The following is a 23789-nucleotide window of genomic DNA, read 5'->3' on the forward strand; positions in this document are numbered from 1 at the left end:
TTTTCACCAAACAAATTATATTTCAAATTAATGATTATGAATGATAAAAACATTAGTATCCGTAATTTTTATGTCAGTAGCATCAATATAATATAAATCTAAAATGTAGTATTATAGCTTTAAACATAAAATGTCCTATTCAGAATATATTAAACATATTACAATTTTTTTTCACCGTAAAACATTCTCCTATAATAGACGGCACTAAAAATGAATATGAAAGTACACATGAGATCAAAAAAAAAAAAAAGGACAAAAATCAAAACGAAATAGAAAATTACAATAATATTATGCTATTGCAGTTAGTATTCACTATGGGTATATGAGAAAAAGGATGAACGGGGTTGGGTGTTTTATTAACAAGCATAATTAAGATAATATTCTTACTGTCTAAAATGCGCAATAAAATGTAGTTTTTCGAGCTAAGAAAAATTGATTTATACAAGAAATTGTAAAAAAAAAAAAACAAAAATTACGAATTATTGCACGTACGTATGGGTATAATAAATATAAATTTTAAATAACAACACACGATAAATTATCTTTACAAATGTATACAAATATTATAGACTGCGCGTATGTACATGAGTTATCGCTACACAATTTAGATCAATATTATAATTAAATATTATACCTAGTAATATAATAGATATAAACAAAAAATAATCGTATTATTCAATATTTTTAAATAATAATGACAATATTAGCGAACAAACACGTCGATGAATACTATTTTATTATTATATATTTACATGGTTTTAACTAATATAAACCGATAGTCATCGGGTAATCGTAAAAAATTAATAATTTTCAAAACCTGAAATAAATTTGACGACCATTTTAACTAATAATATTGTTATAATATGTAAGAATCCATAGTTCGACCAGGCAAAGGCGTATTTTGGGATCCTTTCTTTGGAAAAGACGAGATAGCCATCATATTATGATATAAACCATTCCTTACAACACATTCGTGCACACGTCATCGGTATAGTAGTTTGTAAGTATAGTAAAACGTTTCAACTCTCGTTTATTAAATTTACTTTTTAAATCTGAATTATTGATTCAAAATAAATAATTATATTTACATATTTGTTGTCTTACTGTTTATTGCCCACAATCGACCTATCAATTTTCTCACGTCATCGTAAAATATTAAATGACGATAGTGTATTGCAATTGATTTGGGAGAGAGTATTCGTTTTTATAATATATTGTATCATCCGTGAATAAATATTTTGTTGCGATGATCGTACCCAGAATTTCCAAAAGCTCAAAACAGGTAGTGTAATATAGAAAAAAGTCATTATTTATTACTTTTGTTGCTATATAAGCCCATCGTTCCCGAACCCCACCACCAATCGCATCTCACTAAATGTATATAAACACGCCGCCTCTGGACGACGAGAGTGTAGGTAACTGAAATGTCAACGGATAGAAAAGAATAATAAATAACAAAAATAATCATCGGATCACACAATTTATACGTGCACGACGTGCATAAGGTTACTAAACGTATTATAACAACTACAGTGGCGTACACATCGCGACACAACAATCGTTATCGGAGCACAATGCGATGAGCACGCGGCACTGCGGCAGAGGATAATAACGGTATTGACGTGTGTGTGTGTGTGTGTGTCGATTCTGTAAGGGACACTCGGGGACGACGACAGCGATGTATACACGATTTCGCAACAATATATTTATTTAGAGAACCGATACTGTGAAGGCATTTGATTTTTTTTTTTACCTCGAAACAAAACAGCAGATTAATTAATGTAAAATAATGGACGATTTCGCATTTTATTCTTGTTTTGTTGTTTTGAGATAAAAATTAAAATTAAACTAAATGTTTTAAAAAATATTACTACGCTATAATGTGGACGAGTATGCCGAAAAACGAAGTGAACAAGTTCCTGAAGATATGATACGGCAAGACTTCATTGACTGCGTTGGCGCCGACAATATTATGTGGGAGCTTTCGGTAACTGTTGGTCTGTAAGTGTTTGGGGAAGGTTGTGTGTGTGTGTGTGGGGGGTATTTAAGCTGAAAACGTCGCGTGTGGTTACGGTAAGCGTTTAATATGCAACGGCTACCCTCAGTTCATATTATTTTCGAGTGTGTGTGCCACCAATTCGAAACGAATTCGCTGCAATTACTACGTCGCCGATGGTCAATCGAAATATATTATTGGATAGTTGGCCAGAGGATCGAATTAGGAATTATTTAAAAATATAAACAAAAATGGTGGCCAACGTCCTGATCATGCGATCGTGACGATGATCACACTGATCATAAATATCGTTATTGTATACGAGAGGTAGTATGGCCGATACCCAAATTTATTGTAAAATATTTTTCTAGCTTATAACCTATACGGCATTCGTTTAGCAGTTGACCTATCAATATTCTTTAAGGTTTAATAGTAGTTACCCGAACCGATTTTTTTTTTTTATTATTAATATTACGCGATCCACCGGGTTTTGTTCAATTTTAGGTATGAATAACTGATAAAAGTATCGATGAGTCGTTATACAGTATAAATATTATTATGCATAAACTTATCATCATCGGCCGCAACGCAACGCTGTCATAATAATATTATTAAATGTCTGTTGCGATTAGTGGTATGCTAAAAATGAAAATATCGCGAAAAATGCATAAACACGGTACAACTCCAGACCATTAGGTCACTAACAAAACAACGGTTTTTTATCATTTCTATCAGACATCGAAATAGTTTAACCTACCTATATAATGTATACGTGATGAAGTACTCCCAAGAATACGATGATATGATCAATCGTAAATTATTAACCTCGTAAACCATAAACCAAGGACGAAAGGATGACACGTTTTATAAATATTTTTGATCGTATAAAATCATGAATATATTTTTTTTACGCGCGATTACTTGTACGCGTTTTGAAAATTCTGTGTATAGGTATCATCGTTATAAGGTATCCGGTATGCACCAGACGTCCGGTATACAGAGGTAGGCCACCCGATAAACGAATGCCCTGCAACCTACAAATCGTTATGCAGCGCTTTGACGTATCTGCGCGGAACGCGACTACTCTAAATTATAATATTTATTTGATAATAATATTATATAATGATATTTACACAATAATAATAATAATAATATGATACATTTATAATACGTTTTGCAGTAAACACGCGATGAGACGATTGGCGATTAGAACAGCGACGACGACGTGTCGGAAGACGTGACCATTATGTCGGAGCCGACCGCCTGTTGCTGATGGTGGTTCACGCCTCGCACGTTGTTGGCGTTCGCGTCGCAGTCGGCCAGCACTTGGCCACCGCCTGACACCATGGCCACGTCGGCGGCCGCCGCAGCTGCCGCGGCCACGGCCACCGCGGTGGCGGCGTTCCGGCTCCGGAACCCACCGCCGTTGTTGTTGACCAACATGAGCGCGTCCGCCGACAGGCTGAGTATCTTGGCGCTGTGCTCCTGCGCCTTGGCCCTGAGGCACGCGATACTGTTGTTCCGGAACTCTTCCGAGTCTTGCGCCCGGTTGGCGGCCAGCTGCATGACGGCCGCGTGGTGTTGCTCCATCTGCGACTGTATCTCCTGCTGGATCCGCCGGTGAGCTTCAGCGTTGGCCGCGCACTGTTGTTGCTGCTGTTGTTGCTGCTGCTGCTGCTGCTGTTGTTGCTGTTGCTGCCGGTCCTGCGCCACTGCAGCGTCTTGTTGTTGCTGCTGCTGCTGCTGCTGCTGTTGCTGCTGTTGGTGCCGCTGCGGTGACATGTCCGTCGCCGTTTCCGGGCTGGTCCTGGCCGGCCTCTTGCAGGGGTGATTCTCTTCGTCGTCGTCTTCGTCGTCCTCGTCGTCCTCGTCGTCTTCCTCTTTGTCACTCTTCTGACTGGCACCGCTACACACGGTGTTGTCGTCTTTCAGCTGGTCCGCCGCCTCGATCGATTTGCGGTGCATGCCTACGACATTCGAGATAATATACATTAATTTAGTTTATAACCAGTAATAATTAAGTTATAAATTAGGGGATGGGGGTGGCGTAAACTATTAATTTTACTACGACGATAAATGTAAATATTATCCTATTGAAATTTGAACTTTAAAATAATGTATAGCGTTCTCCTTGACTCGTGCAGATTCGTCACGTGCTTATATTGTACATTTTTTACAGTACCTCAATTTAGGACGAATCACTTTTTATTGATATGTTACTAGCGGCTGGTGTGCCTCGATCCCGCGGGCGTTGTAGAACTACAATACTACTATTGTCGACTAAACTGATAGACTCAGTGATAGTGCACGGGTTAGTGGAATTAGGTAAAAAACGTTTTCCGCCTTGTTAAAAAATTATTTCCTAATAATTTTAAATAGGTACATACATAGGATACTTATTAAAACCGTAACCAAAATTCATTGTTTATTTTATAATAAGACGTATTAATTATATAGGTACCTATATGAGACATATTATTGAAATCTAAAGATTGAAATAATTGTATTCAATTCAATTTAATTGTTAAATATTTTATTTTTTTTCAATACTATAGAAATCAAAAGTATCAAAAAAACATTAAATATTCCTAATATCTATAATTGTAAAATAATAAGCTATCAGAGAATAAGCAATTAATTATTTCCTACATATTTCAATGTAACATTCAAATGCATCGTCGAGTTTTACGCCGTAACGAGACAACCATTTTTAAAGGGGGAAAAGATATCAATGCATAATGAATTCGTATTCTATATATATATATTATATTTTGGTATTTAGAGGTTTTTTTTTAAATTTGAACATTGGTAGAGATATAATAGAATTTGCATGTTTAATGGAGTGGTGAGATGTTGAGGAATTAATACAATAATATAATCGCACTTGTACTAAAAGGCGTGAATGTAAAGTACATGCTATGGAGTAGAATCCATCGGCCATTACGGTGGTAAAACAATGGCACTGTGATGGGAAACGAATCCTTAACAATGGACATTGTGCTAATTCACGAAGCTCATTTCAGTGTTTCCGTAGCAACCAATTTCCCGAACATTATAATGAGAATAATATAAAAGAGTGGGAGAAAAAGAGTGACGGAGACGTTATTACGGTAATAGGTACTTACCGAGCAACCAGGGCGCGACACATTCATTCTCCTTTGCACTTTTCAGGATAGTCTCCGGCAGCGGTAATGAATGTCTGACCATAGCACCATAAAGTCCATATTCAGCCATAATTGTGCTTCTTCCCCAACACTTTTCGGTCTTTCGCCACTTGGCTCGTCGGTTCTGGAACCAGACCTGCGCGAAACAAAAACATTGTGGTTTATTATATGTGTATATATAGGTTGAGTGTTGTCGTCCCACGAGTTAACAATAGGGCACTTGATAAAAATAAAGAAAATACAATGTAATAGGTATACTGTGAATATCTTGTCTCTGCACAATACGAATAACGTATATATTGTATTCCTGCAGGGAACCAGAGAAACTCGAACTTTCTTGTTATTATTATTAAAATAAAACGTACTTATTACTTATTACTGACAAATATTTTAGTCAATAAAAATGTGTATGTACATATCGTATTCGTATAAACGTACTGCGATTTTATCATATTAAAATTTAAAATATCCACGTTACAGTACATAAGCATAAGATATAGAATTAGGTAGGTATAGGTATCTCTAAAATTATTGGAAACTATTTTATCTATTTATATAAAAATAAATATTATAATATTTATATTTAAATTTATATATACGTCTTATTGTGATAAATAGAAATAGGTACAAAAAATATTTATTATTTGTAATTGATTAATTATAATGCCATGTGTAACATACCGTATTAGTTAATATATTTTAGATACCAATTTGATATATTGACGTTTAATAGCGTATTAATATTATATCGTTTGACTATTATCTAAATCACCTGTGAGTGATGAGTGACTATATAGTTTATAATTTATTACTAGTCATATATACGCTATACTATTACAGTATAATATTGTTCAAAATTCTAAGCACCCTGCATATAGTATAACATATACTCGAGGTGTATTGAAGGGTTTTTATTTTACTTTCAACAAACAATAACGTATCGACGAACATGCATCGTTTAATCGAAAAAAAAAACATTTTCAATTCTTTCTCCTATCGTTTTAATAAAAAAAAATAATTTTTACTTGATTATCACAATATTGCCATTTATCATTTAGTACAAAGTATATCGATTGATTAAAAATGATTTGACTCGGAATAACTATTTAGCATCATAGACAAATATAGACAGTGTAAGCATTATTATTATCGCTTGCAAGTTTCAACGATAAAAAATCGCTTTTAATTTATTTTTTATTTTTTTTATAGACAGCAAATGATGTGATCTACAGCATGGCTGTCGTATGCCAATATAGATACGGCAAAACCATGACAGTACTGGATTCTTTATTTAATAATTTCACTGTAACCGGTTAAAAACTAAAAACTAGTGTTATATTATTACCGCGAATTACGACGAATGTAAAAAGTTGCCACACTCGCCTACAGGGCTAATGAATAAGACGATAACGGTAACTTTAACAATAAGACAACAATATAATTTCCTACAACCCGATCGATAAACTTACAACCATAATGGGTCTACAAAAATTGAACCTCTCCTAAAATAATTGGCGGAAACGAATTAGTAAATAGGAGTCGTGTACACGTACGTATTATATTATATTATATTATCGACTTGTCGTCGTAGCTATATACATGCCGCGGAAGTTATTACATAGAATTATTGTTCGTCCCGTTACACTCAAAAATCGGAGCGAGTCGCAGTATCATATAATAAATATTATAATAATATATTATGCGCTCGCTATTATTTTATTAATATTAATAATATACGACGACAGTCACTGCCACCGTTGACATCGCGTATAGCTCAGTTAGCCGTGTCGCGGATTAAATCGGCCGGTCGTTATATATAATAAACGTCACTGCGTGAAACAGCAATAATTTCCACGAGTATCTACCCTCCCACCGTTTCCCCACTACAACCACCAGTGGCAAGTTATTAGAAATTCATTGGCGGCGGCGGAGCGATGGTTTTGATGGTTGGGGTTGTGGAAAAGGGGTGGAGGGATGCCGGAGAACTGCTGCTAATCGAAGCACACCCTGCGGAATTCGACTTTATATTATTATCGTCGTGTGTTTTTCACCAAAACCTCCCCGTCATCCTAAGCTTATAACACACACGCACACATTTTTACATATTTAATATATATCTATTATGCATGTGTGTGTGTGTGTGTGTCTGGGAGGGTGGGTGTGCGCGCGAGAGGGTATATATACGATAATGCGCCGGGGGTAATCCGATTATGACGTTTCGTCGTCGAGTTAATTGAATCGGCGTGAAACGTACACGCAGGATCGGTGGGGGTGTATTCCGTGAATGAACGGACTTTAGCGATGTGTTGAGTGGTGAGTAGAAGGGAGTTAATAATAAAGTGCAAATGGAAATATTTCAGAAAACTAATTATAATTTTTCGTCGCCAACGCGCATTCTTTTCCTTCTCCCCGAAACTTCGCTGCACCGGCGAGCTGCGAAGCGGTGACGTGCCAAAAATATAATATATTATTGCTTGGACAGTGCTGAACTTATTATTATACGTATATATATGCATTACGCGGGGCGTCAATAATGTTATTCTTTGCAGAAAGTGGTACAATTATAGTGTTATCGATTATACGAGTGGTTTGACGGTCGATTAAAATGTATAGGTACACATATTATATGTTACTGTCAATCAATTATGTGATAAATCAAATGCTTTGTCAATACATTTACTCGGGAATTATACCTTAATGTTTAATTTAAATTTGGTTATAAACTTAAAATTATGTTGCACAGTGTGACTGATAGATGATATATCATATTATTATATGTTCATATTGACTGACTATTAGATACGTATAGCTACTATACTATGTTATGTTATGCAAAGTGTGCGAATGTGTAATACAAATTAATTATTCTCTATTGTCATGTTTTATATTGTGTACCTACAATACAGACGCTTCGTATATCTGATAGGCTGCAACATCGGAATATTATCCAGAAACGCTACATTTATAGACACAAAAACCATAATACATTTAGGCACTATTTTTTCTGACGCTGTAACACATCTCGGCAAAGACACTACAGTCAGTAATGCATTCATATTATGTAGGTTTTTATAAACTGTAAGTTTATCACTTTTTTTTATGTATATCATATTTATGTAAGTTTATAAGTTAAAAATCAAAAATATTATGAACATGAATTAATACAAAAAAAGCTGTAAATCACTTCACGCTGACACGTCGCCTACAAACTTTAACGATGCAAATTAAAATCGTATGGCTATGAAACGGCACTTACTACGATAATTATAGTGGACCTCTATAAAGTGCGATATTGTGGACAATTTTTAAAATACATTCGTAGTTTACAATAATTTTATTTTAATTACCATAATTTTATTGATTACTATACATATTTTTAACTTATTTTATCATAAATATTATTATAGAATATAGTATAATATATTTAAATATACTATATGTCCATAATATATATGGCTCAAATACTTTTTTATAAAAGGTATTATACTTCTTTCATTTTAAAACTCAAATACTTCTATATTTTAAGGATATCGAGTGCCCAAACGTTTTATTTTAGAATATTGAACAGGTAAAAATTCCAATTGTGCTGCAACTGAACTCGATGAACGGTTATTTAAGATCTTTTATTTATTACAGTGAGATCAACCAAATATTACAGAACCCGAAAGTATAATATTATATATTATTGTTAGTACCGATTAGATTACTCGATTTTACACGGGGGGCCCATTTCTAATTTAACAAGTAAATTAAATAAACATATCTTTATCAATTATGGCCGAAAAAGGCCTGGTTGTCATTGCTTAGGAAACATTGCTAAGTACAATATATCATTGCCTGAAAATAATGGATATTAACGTTATTTCATAGTCAATATCGTACAAGTCTGATGTGATCGAGAATATCGTTATTGATTAGTCATTAACAATAATTCCTTAATTTACGTCTTCGATAGTAACATATATATGTATGTATTCGTTAGGTGCCATCACGCCGCAGGTAAAATACATAATATACATTTGATTGATATCTGATGGTATGTAATATGGCTGCAAAGGATAAATGAAAAAATGCATAACAATATTGTTGTTTTGTCATAATAATAGGTGTGATATTATCGAAACCGAAATAAAGGATAGTGAATACCTACTATAATACAAATCATAAACCGTGCATTATAGAGGTGTACAGACTGTGCGCGTGACTATAGGAGGGGCGTCACGAGTGATGGTCAAGGAAACCATTGCATATAGAACTGTAGAGGTGAAAAAAAAATATAATGACGACGACGACGATGATGATGGTGGCCACTGCCCATTATGATGGTGTAACGATAGTGAAAACGATCAATAAATACATTAATATAAACACTATATTTTTTGTCATTAATAATTTCGGGGCCATCAATATGTTGTGAAAAGACGAAGGAGACGTAGAATGAAAAGGTTTAAACACCCCCGCGGGTAATACCTGTATGTCCCATATAATAAAATATCATATTATACAAAACCTCTGCGTTAAAATATAATAAAGGAGCGCGCGTTCGTAAAAAATCGTATTAAATTTAAAATTTGGAAGGCATCTGTATTATTGGATAACGTGTACCTAACTACTGACAATGTGTAATGTGCATAATATTATGATACCTATATCCATTTAGGTTTGTCTATAAATTAAAATGAATCATCATTTTGAGCGTTTTGGACATCAGAAAGATTATTCACAATAGTTTTTTGTATTTGTAAATTTATATATTATTTATAAAATCGTTGTTATTTATTATTTTTTTTTTTTAGTTCGATGTTGTTACTATAGTTTTCGGATTTTAATGTAGTTAACAAAGCACGCAAGGGGTAAAATAATATTTGGCCATAGTCTACTTTCGTATTGTGTTTACCAACACGAGTTGTATATAACTCGGCCCACTTGAAACGGACGATACGGCAAATATAACCCGACTGGTGGAACCGAACAATAATAAAATATATTATACGGTCAAAAAGTCCTACAATGACCAAAACTTTTTTGTTACAAACTCTCCAACAATATCATATTGTTTACCACATTGGCGTATAAACCAGTGTAGTTCAAAATACACTTGATGCACCATATTGCGTTATACGCATATACCTCTTCTATACGTCTTGACTTTTACTGCGCGTCTAGAAAAACGTTCATATTTTATGATAAAATGGACATATACCATTACACATAATAATATATTGTATACGTACCATATAGTAGTTAAATGATTAATATTATTTATTATATATTATCAAACTAAAAAACAAATATTTATCTGTTTAATTAGTATTCATTTTTGCTACCATTAGACAATAGTTATCTAGAAAGATTTCAAGGAAATTTAACTTTGATTTTCTATTATAATTGTATTATCATTTTAGTTTTTATTTTGTATCAGAATAAACTTTATAAAAAAAAAATATATATACAGTAAATCTTATACTCGTATTTTAAATTTAATAGCCGGAAAAATAATTTGTTTTAAGAATTGTAATTATTACAATATTTTAAATGTAATAAAGTAATAGGTAATCAACTATTTATAAGTATTTTAAACCTATATATAAGTGGTATGGATTGATTGGACTGCATCAGGATAGAGTGGGAAAGCAATGGATTATTCTACACATCTATATAGTTGCTTTCAATATTTATAAATAATCAAATATTTTCCTCGTCATTTGATATTTATAAACTGTAGTTTAAAAAAAAACTGTGTTACCAAATATTATGAAATAAAAAATATTAGCTACCGTTTAAATACACACATGCGGTGTTTAAAAAGTTTGGAAAAGGCCATTAGACTAATTATTGGGATTGATAAATGATAATGTGATATAACTAATACAATTCAATATTTTTGTTTTTATAGATATTAAAATATCTAGGTATACAGTAATTAAAGTGTTTCCAAAACTTTTTGAACACATTTAATAATATTAAATTTATTATTGGCTTGTAATATTATTATTTTATTATTAAAAAAAAAAAAAAAAAATAACCTTTTAAGAGATTATCATTTTTTTTATTTCGCCGCAAGTGAGCTTATCTTTGCCGTGATTAAACAAAAGGACCCTCAACCCTCGACGTAGACAATGACTATCGTCTGATGAAGTGATTTCTGTTTCAGGTAAAATGTGAGCGTGTGTTTCCACCCTCGAGGAATTTATTTGAAAGGTTTTTTTTTGTTCAAAAAAAGGTTAAGAAATGCCAACGAAAGGTTTTATTTTTGTCTCTATCTTTTGGTAAACGCATAGAAGAATATAAATGGACATGCCTGAGCAACAAAATAATGACTAATACGATGAATGACGTTAGTTGGTTTTTATTATAATATAATATATAGTAAATTATGCTACCTACATATGTATTAATGCGTGTCCTGGGATCCAGTCAGTGATGGAATAATATTTATACCCAAATAAGTATTACTCCATTATTTTTAAGTATTATTAAATATAATTATTATAAACAAGATTGTAAAATTAAGATCTTGTATTGAATCTATAATAGCAAATCAGTTTTAATTTCATCAAGATTTTAGCTATTTTTATAATCTTCATTGCTGTATTATCTCATAAAAATGATGTATGTTATTATTACCATTTATATTAAAAAGTAATTCAGTTTTAGATATATTTAAAACGAGTGGTTTCTACTGTTTTCATAACCCTAATGTTTAATTTTCGCGTACAATTGAATTACGTATTTATAAGAAAACTTGAATAAATTATTAAAAATACAGTACTTAATAATAAATTTAAAACTCGATTTAAAAAAAAAATAAAGTCGTACTAAAGGTATTGATTTTAAGTGTTGATACTTGGTTAGATATAGTTGTAGTTGAATCAAGTGTTATAATCCAAAATCATGTTTATAAATTGCAATATTAAGTTCTTTAATAAATAGCATCTGCCGTCCCCCTATTTAAGGGCTTTAAATATCTCGATTATCTCTTCTATTATTTCCCCCTATCAGATTGGCGATTCGAATGTTAATAGAATATCACGAGTATTGGCTTACGCGCGTGTGTTTCAAAATCCTATTTATCGTCATTTTTGTTTTAAAATAATTTTAGTTCGATGACCTTCGTAGACCTTCTGGCGCTAATGTTCGATTGGACTCGCAATCCTTGTAAATATATTTGGACTATAGTTGTAGGTATAGGTACTGAACATTAATGAAACGCACTTGTTCGAGAAGCGACGCGTGCACTGTTAATTGCGATATTTGCACTATTTCAAAAATATGTACACACGTCGTCAGACCGCGTGCGGTAATTAGTTTTTTGAAAACTCCGGCGGTGACTTACCTAGACATAATGTAGGTATAGACGTACATCTTGGCAGCGGTGGCCGAGTGTCAAGTTGACCGTAGGGGTTGGTGGAAGTGTGTGGTGGCGATGATGGGGGGGGGGGGGAAACGGGGTCTTACACACACTAGCGTTCATATGGCGCACATTATATATACACACAGCAGTATGTACATATTATACATACAGATATAGATATACGTAAACGTTGGTGTATATATAGAAGAGGAATGCCAATACCGCGGCTCGCACATACCGTCCGACAGACCGGCCGTCTCTATAAGGGTCATTAATTTTGTTTGAGAACTCGGTAAGTGGAGGATTAACGAATTAGCGGGTGGCATTATGTGCGCCGGCACGGAAAAGGGCGTCCGCGAACGTAATTTATGGGCATCCGGGAAAAGTCAATTATCCGCTCGCCGAACACCGCGCGCGCACATTCTTGGGACGCCCGCCACTGCCCACACCGCGTCGCCGCGCCCCGACGATATTATGTTCCGCCCGCGTACAGACGGCGGCGCTCGCCTATCCGTCCGCAAAAGTAAAAGAAGAAAAAGGAGAAGGAAAAGGAGAAGGAGGACGACGGCGGCGGCGGCGACGACGACGACGACGACGTGTAGTGCAGTAGGAGTGAGTGAACGAGAGAGGTAGAGAGAGAGAGAGAGTGCGATAGAGAAATAGACGGAGAGAAAAGAGAGAGGAAGAGAGGAAAAGGCGCGTGCGCAAGGAAAAAAGAGAGAAAAATAGTTCTTTTCGGCGGTGGTGACTACGACAAAGACCGATTTAATAAAACCGTTCACGGACCGACCAGCAGCTTCACGTATATGTATTGTGTGTATATATATATAAATGCTGTAAGCTTTTTTTCACTCCGTGCCCACAGATTCCTTTTGTCGTCGCTGGCAGCATATGTTTTTCTTTTTTTTTCACGTCCGTAAATGTCGCCTAGTTTTTTTCTTTTGTCCAATACGTGCCCTCTTACCTTATTCAAAACCAGACCAACAGAGATCGATTTTCCTACTTAAATAATTTATATGAGTTGTCGTGAAATACTACGCAATACACGTTATATATAGGTACGTGCTGTAGGTACAGTTACAGTTACATATCATCATGATATACATTTCAATTTTTTTTTCACGCGTGTCCAGTTAACTCATAAATATATATTTGACGAGAAAAATATATATAGTAAATAATGTGGGAGAGGTCTATTTAATCTTTTTTTCCCGGGGGAGCTCGATTACGTAAATTCAGCTGTACTTTATGAAATATTAGATTAATTTAAACTTCGATGATGTAATAAAAAGTCGATAAACCACAGTTTTCATATAATAATATATAATATCACACAAGACACGAAATACGCAGATCCAAAGGGGATAGCTTCCATTACCCGCGTACAAATAAAATACGTATGCTTAATAATCGTAAACGATTGCACAGTAAAATATATTTACGAAAACTGCAAGTGTTAACATTGGATGAAGCAAATTAATGTGTAAGTATACGTGTACAATTTTCAGATATCCTTCAATGCATTAACGTTCCGGTGGCGACGTCTTTATCTTAACACCCTTCATTTATTTACGGTATAGCTGTCGAGGTCTATTGACGAGTGAATAACAAATGCAATCCAAGAGATAAATACGAATGGAATTAATGGTTTTCATTTTTGCGTGACAATAGCAACAAACAATAGTCGAATGAGAATAGTATAGGTATATATATACATAAAATCTGGCCACTTAAACAAGTATTCTATAGGGTTCCTGCATCATTTTTAGGCACTGGGAGTTCTAATTAAAAAAAAAAAAAATAAATAAAATGATGGAATTTTATACAGAAACCTTTTTTTTTTTATACAACTGAATAATATATTAAAATAGTCTTATGAGTGTTTGTAATTTGTGGTATATAAACCTATATATTTAATAAACAAAATAAAAATTAAACTATATATAATCTGCATGTGTGGTAAAAATAGTGTGTACATTATTGGTACAATACTCTCGATATTATATTGTTTATATTATATAGTTTATTGTGATATTATAATACAATATTATTATTATTATTATGTTTATTAGGTATTTAATTTTAATCACGTTTGTATTTTATTATTATTAGCACGACGGAAATCAATCGGTTTATTAGCGAGGGACGCGGTGTGGTGGTAATCGGGTTACTATATTATGTTATAGCAGGGTAGTATATCCAAGTATCTGCAATGACGAGCCGTAGTTGACCCGATTAGTTAACAATGTGCTTTGAACGGGGACATCCACTCTGCAGGGGCTATGGGATATGTCTGCGGATCAATCTTCAGCAGCCATTTTAGAGGATTAGCCCTTAGTGTGATTAATTTGGAATCGATCAAGGCGCCGAATAGCTCATGTTGTACCTACAGGTTTCACTAACTGTGGTTGCGTGAGGTATATGGACCGTCGGCATAAAATGATGCCAATTAAATGCGAAAATTAGCTGACCCCATTTGTGTTAGTTTAGACGTCCAGAGAGAAAACTCTACACATTAAGTATTTATGTTTTATCGTTTTAGCTATTAAGTCATTAATGAAAAAATGTTACAAATTGATTAATAATCCTCGTAAAAACTTAGCATTATAACTAGAACGCGAATCGTTCGAATATTAATATAGATACTATAATAGTATAATGTAAAATATATATTATTAGTTATTTATTACATATGTTTTTAATATTATATACCTTACTATAATTATCTTTTTATCTAAAAATAATTTGCATTATACTAATGCATATTATAGCAATTATTATTAAAAAAATTTAAAATGATTTAATTTTAATAGTGATCCGTACATTTAGTTGAATAATGGTTTTTTTTTTTTTAATATTGCAATAATTGTTGATTGTATAAAAAATTATTGTGATGAAATTAATTAACTTGGTTAAGTTAAGTATTTAGGCCACAACACCAATATATTTGTTTTCTCTGTCTATCTCCCACATGATATAGGAATAAATATATTCCGTATTTCCACGGTTACGATTCTTTAGTTCTGTTTAGGACAATGGTGCTTATTAAATACTTATAAAGAAGAATATTTTTCTGTGCATTGACCGGATAGAAGTTATAAATATTTATATTTTTTTTATAAATATAAGCATATTTTAATTTAAAATAATTTTGATTATTTTTAACCATTAATAACTTATTCAAAATTGTAAATATTATCTGTACAGAAAATATTATTCTTTATAAAATATATAATTGGTAATTTTACCCTAAACTGAACCAGATTGAACATTTTTTTTAATATTACAATTTGTTATATTTTATCATGACTGGAATTTCATTAGTTTGAAACATTTGAGTGTTAAAGTTTGAATTTAATATTTTTTAAATAGTTCAATATTACGCTTACAAATTTTTACTAATAAATTAATAATTGTATTTATTTGATTTCTTTTTTTATATAAATGTGTCGAGTATAGCGTATTATCTTTTTTTCCCCTCACAATTAGTGATTTTTATCACTGTGTACTTTTATAGTTCTGTTATTTCAAAGTATTTAATGCATGGAGATAGAAACGAATATTAATTCTAACAGACAATTCAGAGTTTTTCTCTTTAAATTATTTATTTGTTTTAATTTAATTTTATATTTAAATTTAAATTTATATTTTATATCTAATTGAGTTGCTCTTTGATTTTCCAATAGTGTTTTCAGAATATTTATCATTTTAAACATGTTAAAATGTGTATCATGTTAATTACTGTTGGTGGTTAAAATGTTCCTACAACTTGCGGTTGTTCTTTCCTTTATGAAAGTTGTTTTCATACTTAAGTCTATAGTTTTTTTTTTATAAATCAATATAATTATTTACATAGTACAATTTCATACCAATCCTAATAGTCTAGTTATATATACCGGGTAAGAAGCTACTACACAATGGGTGTGGTTTTATGTTGTCACCTTAGACAGCTGTCCTAGCTATACTAATATAATAATTAAACATTATCATGGCCCATGAGGCGTTTATTCTTTTAAAAGTATGGCTAGATGATTTGATTTCTATTTAATGACTATAATAATAATAATAATAATTTTTTATTCATAATATTAACTAAGTAGTATTTATCACGATTAATAATATTGGTGTAGTCGTACAAATAATCGAAACCGAGTGAATTAAATTAATTAGTGTCTATATTAATAATTATATTTTAATAACACTGTCATAGACTTAAGTAATAAAATTCATAGTCAATTTTTAAAATAATAATTACATGATAATTATCGCAAATCTTATTACTGCATTTATATTTGGAACATATTAAAAGTTGAACTTTGTTAGGAAGTCGTTTTTAACCCACATGTTTATCACTCTACCAACATATATTATAATATGTTTATTATAAAATATTTTATTTAAAACATTTTCTTGTTGTAACCTAACTTAACTTAACCAATCTTCAAATGTAGAATTTAAAATGTCACATTAACGGTCCTTTATAAAAAAAATGTTTCAATGAATAAGTTTTTACTATTGGTCATTAATAGAACATTACGATTATGAATTATACATATTATATTAATAGTTATATGTGATTTTCTTAGGTATATCATTAACAAAACAACTACCTACATACGCATAAACAATATTATATGATTTTTTTCCAAAAATATATTTATTTATAGCTTGGACAGTTCTTTGTGATTATTAGTCATAATATTATTACTTAGATGCTTTTATACCAATAGATCCTGAACGTATATATTAAAAAAATCTAGCAGTGCATTGTTAAAGAAATAATATATAAAAATTATACAAATAATTAAATTTCTTTCTGAATTTTTAAAATGTGTTGTCTATTGTAAATGATTGATACCAATATATTAAATTATACGCGATATTATATTATGTATAGGTGGATTGCAGCGGTAACACAGTTTTAATTATTAATGTTGAACACTTTCGTGGAAATTGATAAATTTTAGGTACCTATACGCGGACGTTATCGGGTGAACGCTACCGTTCGCAGTGCGAAACGAATGAGATAGAGAAACAAAAAAAAGCACTAAAAACGAAAAAAAAACATCTACCAACGACGATGGACGTGGAACAATGGAGAAAAATGAGAGTATCGGTGTGGAGGTAGTGGATAGTGGTTGTTTTTGAGCAGGGGGTGTGAACCCGAGTCGAAAGAGAAAAGGACTGCGTAATATATATAGTACATAATATATAAAAAGAAGAAAAAATAATAATAAATAAATAGTGGTGAAGAGGAGAGGGGCAGGAAAAAACGGGAGGAGGTTTATGGTATTAAACGTATAAACATGATAAACGGGTAGTTTAGATGCTCAGCGGTCCGTGGTTTGGCGTCTGTAATCGAATTATCTGTTGTCGAGGCGCATGTCCCGTCCGCCGCTGCCGCCGCCGTCGTCGCCCGAAACTTTGTTAAGTCGATATGTGTGTGCCACACAGCCATTGGGGCCGACAAATTATTGATATTTATCGTCCGCGTTACACCCACAAGCACGTCGTTATAATAATATAACGTAGAATATATACCGAACCGTCGGTCGTGCAGACCGTTGGCGAGGGTGTGTGTGGAGGCGAAGGTTGAGTGTATATACATGCAGACAGAATTAGAGAGAGAGAGAGAGAGTGAGTGAGAGTGAGTGAGCAGAGGTATGGAAAGAACGATAAACAAACGCGAATTTATTGCCCGTGCGGGTTTTGATTTAGCAATATAATATACATAATATTATTATTATTAAATTATTATACGTGTACACTGTACCACTACTACAATGCTGCAGTGTACAATTTCCACTCGCCCCGACGGCGTGACTTTAATTAAATCTCGTTCAAAATAAACTCCTCTTCCCCTTCACCCCACTGCGCGCGAATATACATGTAAACTGCTACTTGCTACTACATAATATTATACAATACGTATATAAATTCTGCTGTGATATTTCCATGGGCAACCCAATATCTACTATAACGTCATAATGTGGTAGGTATTATATTATATTATTAAACAATGTTACGACGTGTTCAGTATGATTCGTGCAAATATGATATTATAATACCACATTATACTCAATAATTATAACGTAAAAGTCTTAACAGCTAGCGGGCGTATCCTTTATGACTTTACTTAAAGGTTTTGGTTCATCAAAATAAATAATTAAGCCACCAGTACTAACAGTTATTTCGAGCTTAAATTTTTTAATACATAATACGAATGGTTAAATTTTAACGTTTTGCTATTATATATTATTATTTATTACACGGCATTTTTTTTTTCATGACAAAACTTGATTCATATAATGTTTATTCATTTGTGAACGTAATAAAGTATAATAATTATACATACTTATTATAAAACTGTATATTTGTATGATTAGGGGTTTAGATTTAAATCGTGCATAGGTAAATTGTATTTAATATTAATTTCATAAGAATAATCAACCGAAGAAAGTTTCACTTTTGAATACAGCAGGTAATTGTTAAAACAAAAGAGGAGAATTCGTAAGAATCGAAAAAACTTATGCAACAAATTACAAAATATCGATTTTGATTTCAGATTTGTTTTTTTTTAAACAAACTAAATAAGGGATTCGGTGAAGTTTTGGTCTCAAGGTTTTCCAAAGGTCCATTTTTTTGTACACTAATCGTACAAACTAAAAACAAAAATGTTAACTCAATGATACACAAGTTTAGATGATCATTTTAAATTACTGCAGACTTCGATAAATATCTATTACCTAAATCTCCTGTCCTATGGTGTAATAGATCAAATTTTGATTAAATTAAGTTCAATTTAAACGATTTTTTTGTCATATATTTATTATTTATTACATTCTACAGATAATATTTATATAAAATATATTATTGAAATATTTATAATTTATACAATTTTTTGTATCCATAATCCATATAAAGACTGACCTGTTGCGCTAAGTGGAAAATGGTTAAAAATTCTAACTAAAATATCCTTTTAAGCGATCCAATTACGTAGCAATAAAAATTCAAAATAACATTGCATAAGTCATCAAGTCGATTGTTTTTATTATTCTATACTTTGTATTTTATGTATAAAGTAAAGATTGATGTTTTATTGATCTTATTATGTCTGTATATATTATGCCTAGTGTCTTATTTAGCTTTTAAATGACCGATTAATACAGAACTTAAAATTTAAATGAAAACAGATGGATTATGGGTAGAGGATTTATTTCTAACCTTTCAATTTTTAGATTAAAAACACACTGTTAAGTGTTAAAAATAGTTGAAGAAATTAGGACAACGTCCAAAATTCAGTTATTTATCGTATACACAACATAATAATTTCACGTTAATAAATGAATGGGTCATTTAAATATTATCTCAGTGTTAAGTTCGCTATTTCTATATTTTAATTTAAATAAATCGCATATGCCCATAGATATCACGGATTTCTAACGATGGTTTGTATAAATAGCTAGATTATTAAAAAATCAAAACGAGATATATATTGATGTAATGTTATTTGCATGTAATTGAATCACAATTACTACAATTTTTCGATACAAATTGAATGAGTAAAAAAATGAACCTAATTATACCTTTACTTTATTTTTAATAATTTATTATAATACAATATTTGATGGCATTTAAATACCAGACGCATCAAGATAATATAAAACAATAACTACAGCGGTATACATTTCTGGTTGACTAACTAAAGTAACTTTGATTTTAAATCCACATTCGTCGTTGTATTATTTGTAAAATTATAACAAAGACAATCGGTTCTTCTACACGTAATATACCCCATTGTACTCCATGCAAAAAAGTTTGGTAATGGAACTATACTATATCATTGTGTTCACCGCACGTACAAACATTCAAACACGCAAACGCACACATTAGAGCACATCACGATATAATGTAACAGTACGAGAGCCTCGTGTCTTTGCTGGTTCCGTTGTTGGGGTGAGTGTTAACCCTTTTTGGCGAGGGCAATAATTTCGTTTCACCAGCTGTTTAATGTGTGTAAATGTGTTTGGTACGAGGGTGTTTGCAATTTGTTACGACGTCCATGTGCGTGTGTGTTTGCTACTAGTGAGTACCATATGTATACATATATATATGGACAGAGACAGAGATAGGGTTTCCGGGCGAGAGTATATATATATATTATGTATGTATATGTCTAAACAAAAAGACATATATTTTAAGACGGCGCACTGCTCTGCTATATAAATACCTGAACGCATTCTCGGTCTTAGGTCGGTCCAACAGTCACCGTTTTATAAGCTTTGATGTGAATTTATATCGTCTAAACGACAACGGCTATAAAAGCGCCACGTCAGATGATAATAAAGCGTCAGTGAGCGGTAAAAACGTATTCTTATACTATTATATTGCAATTTTCAGGCGTATACATGGTATGATATAATTGCGCATTATAATACAACGTGAATTCGGCACTGTTAGTTGTAGCAATAGTTTTATTGTAGACATATATTTATAAAATTAAACACACGTCATAATACCTACTACTTACAGATTAATGATTATTAATTATTGTGATATAGATATGCACATTGTGAGGGATACAGATTTACAATAATATCGTAAAATTACTTCGGTAGTGAACAACTTGTGAAATGATCATAATCGCTTTAAAATAGTAATATCACACGCCAATAAATAGTTATTATCTAGTGGCAAAAATATATATTTTAACACTTATTATAATGGCAGCATCGATGGCCAACACGTGTAGTAATAATATTCGCATTATAGTCCATATTATTTGTTCAATGGTCCCCTGAGTCGTATTCACAATAATGGAAAACGATATTATTACGTTACTGCTGTAGAATTATATACACACACACCATCCCTTAGCCACCATCAACCGTATATGTAATAATATATTATATAACATGCTCTATATCTATACATTTATATATATATATATATATATATAAATTAACTGAATATAGTGTGTTATCCCGACGGGTCAACGCCGATGCCCCTATCAGCAGTAATACATTTTTTTAACGATCGCCAGAGGGTTGAATAATTGTTAATTTTATTAACTTTTCCTCTCCCGTGTACACCGTTTCCATTTGTTACGAACGATTTGTCTCAGTTGAATTAATTTTAGAACAAAAACACACATCGGAAACGCATCAGTGTAATGCTGCTGCAGTTGGGGTGCGCGCTCACTCGCGTTTAGAACAACAATTGCATTAGATCGCGGCTACATCATGTCGGTCGTGTAAAACTTAAAACAGAAAAATAAATTGTTTGTTTTAAGTGCTTCATAGTATAGTATCCGGAAATATATTTTGTTATTAATTTTATATTATGAATTATGTTACGAACAAAATAACTATATATTTGTGTAAATAACTATATAATATAGTCTTTCGGCGCCAGTCACTGAATAGTAATTTAATTGTTTTATTTAAATCTGATATAGATAATTATAACATTATGATGTTAATTATAACTTAAGTTTTGTCATAGTATTTGATAAATAAATATTAATTGATATTACACTATTTTTAATTTTGTTAAACCAAAACTTATAAAACTATTCAAGTTTCAAAAATATAAAAATATATTATTGTAATAAGTATAATAAATAAATATGTCGTGTTTTCAAGATAAAAAGATCAACATTATTATTTTTTTGATTAGTTATAATTTAAAATTTGATAATCAAATATGCATAATAATGATTTAACTTTAAATAATTTTTCGTTAATTTTATAATACTATCAATCGTAGAAACATGAAACACTTCTTTGGCCTTTCAAAACTATTTTTCTTAAATTTTAACCTATTTGAAAATTTTGTTTATTTTTTTTCTATATATTTAAATATAAATTGATATTCTCATTCAATATGTTTAAGAAATGAATACAAGATTCTTCTAAGTATAGAGATTTAATTTTTTTTAAATATGCCTCATACAATTATAAAATGTTCAATAACCATGAAGATTTATAAATTATTTTGTTATTAAAATTTCTCAAAATTTGAATAACTGAAGCTTAAAAATGACCTTAATATATTAGGAAACAGATTTTCATAGGTCGTTCTTAAAGTAATCAACAATTCTTAAAAATACTATAATGCACACATTTGTATAAACATTTTAAGTTCAATTTAAAATCAAATATATTTTAGATTAATTTCTAGTTATTTAAATTGCACAATTGTATTAAGTTATAGGTTAATAACAGCTAGTCTGCTATTAATATAATAAACTAAATCATAGTATAATAATTATTATATTATAATATAATATTATATACACGATTTGCTTTTAAATAATTATAATAATAATAAAAATAATATTCAACCTGCGTACAGAAAAAAAGTAAGAATATAAATGATAAATTATTTATAGCAATATAAAATAATACTATGTAATAAAATATCCCAAGTAATATAGGTTGATGTCTATCAGACTATATTGTCTATATTTCAGATTTCTATTTGAATTAATCCTATATTATACATAAAAAATGTACCGATCGAAAATAGACTAAAATATATTCGTTTACATTACCTTCCTATGCAGACAACGTAGTTAATACGTCATGTGGAAATGAAAAAAAAAATTATGAAAATTGAAAGAACGTTCCGAAAATATACATCAAAGCATACGTGGGTATACCGCTCGTTAATTTGTACTACCCTAATACTCCAAATAATTGCGCCTATAAGCGTGATAATAGCGTATAATATAATACTATACTATACAACTGGCAGTTGTCTATACCAAAGCATAGTGTCTTTAAATGCGATTATCGCCTGCTGTTTTTCCCGAGTCCCAACCATTGGATTTAATGACGTCGGGAGAAAAAAAATTATCGCTGCATTTTATGCTATTATAATTTTACACGAGTGAAACACAAAATATATAATTTTATTGAATAAATATAATATTATAATTAAATATTATGCATATAGGTACTTATAATATCACCTACTACAAACTACCACTGTGCAATCGCGTAAACAAAATTTGCTGGGAATATAATATAATATTTTATGTTCAACTGTACAATATACATATACTTCGAAGAAAAAGGGATAAGCCCTCCCAATTGGTGTAACACCTAATGCGCGAGTGTGTTTTGTTTTAATAATTATTTTTTGTTTTTATCGCGCGATCATCGCATAATCTTGTCGTCGAGTGGGTAAAGTACAAGAGTAGAGTTGAGTGAGGAGATGAGAAGATTCGACTGATTATATAGTTTGTACAGGATTTTGGCCGTTTCAGAAA

General features: G+C 31.5%; 1 protein-coding gene across 4 annotated transcripts in view; it reads right to left on the bottom strand.

Annotated features, from left to right (window-relative positions):
* LOC132931711 (motor neuron and pancreas homeobox protein 1-like) overlaps positions 1-23789 on the bottom strand; it is an 87611-nt gene continuing 63822 nt past the window's right edge. For all 4 annotated transcript variants that reach the window (XM_060997661.1, XM_060997663.1, XM_060997660.1 and 1 more), the window contains 2 exons: positions 5122-5296; positions 1-3963 (listed from right to left, as the gene is read on the bottom strand). In XM_060997661.1, the coding sequence (XP_060853644.1) occupies positions 3203-3963; positions 5122-5296 (936 nt within the window). In that variant the 3' untranslated portion in view covers positions 1-3202. The remainder of the gene's footprint in view (positions 3964-5121; positions 5297-23789) is intronic.

This window comes from Rhopalosiphum padi, chromosome 1 (assembly GCF_020882245.1).
Source record: "Rhopalosiphum padi isolate XX-2018 chromosome 1, ASM2088224v1, whole genome shotgun sequence".
Taxonomy (NCBI): Eukaryota; Metazoa; Arthropoda; class Insecta; order Hemiptera; family Aphididae; genus Rhopalosiphum; species Rhopalosiphum padi.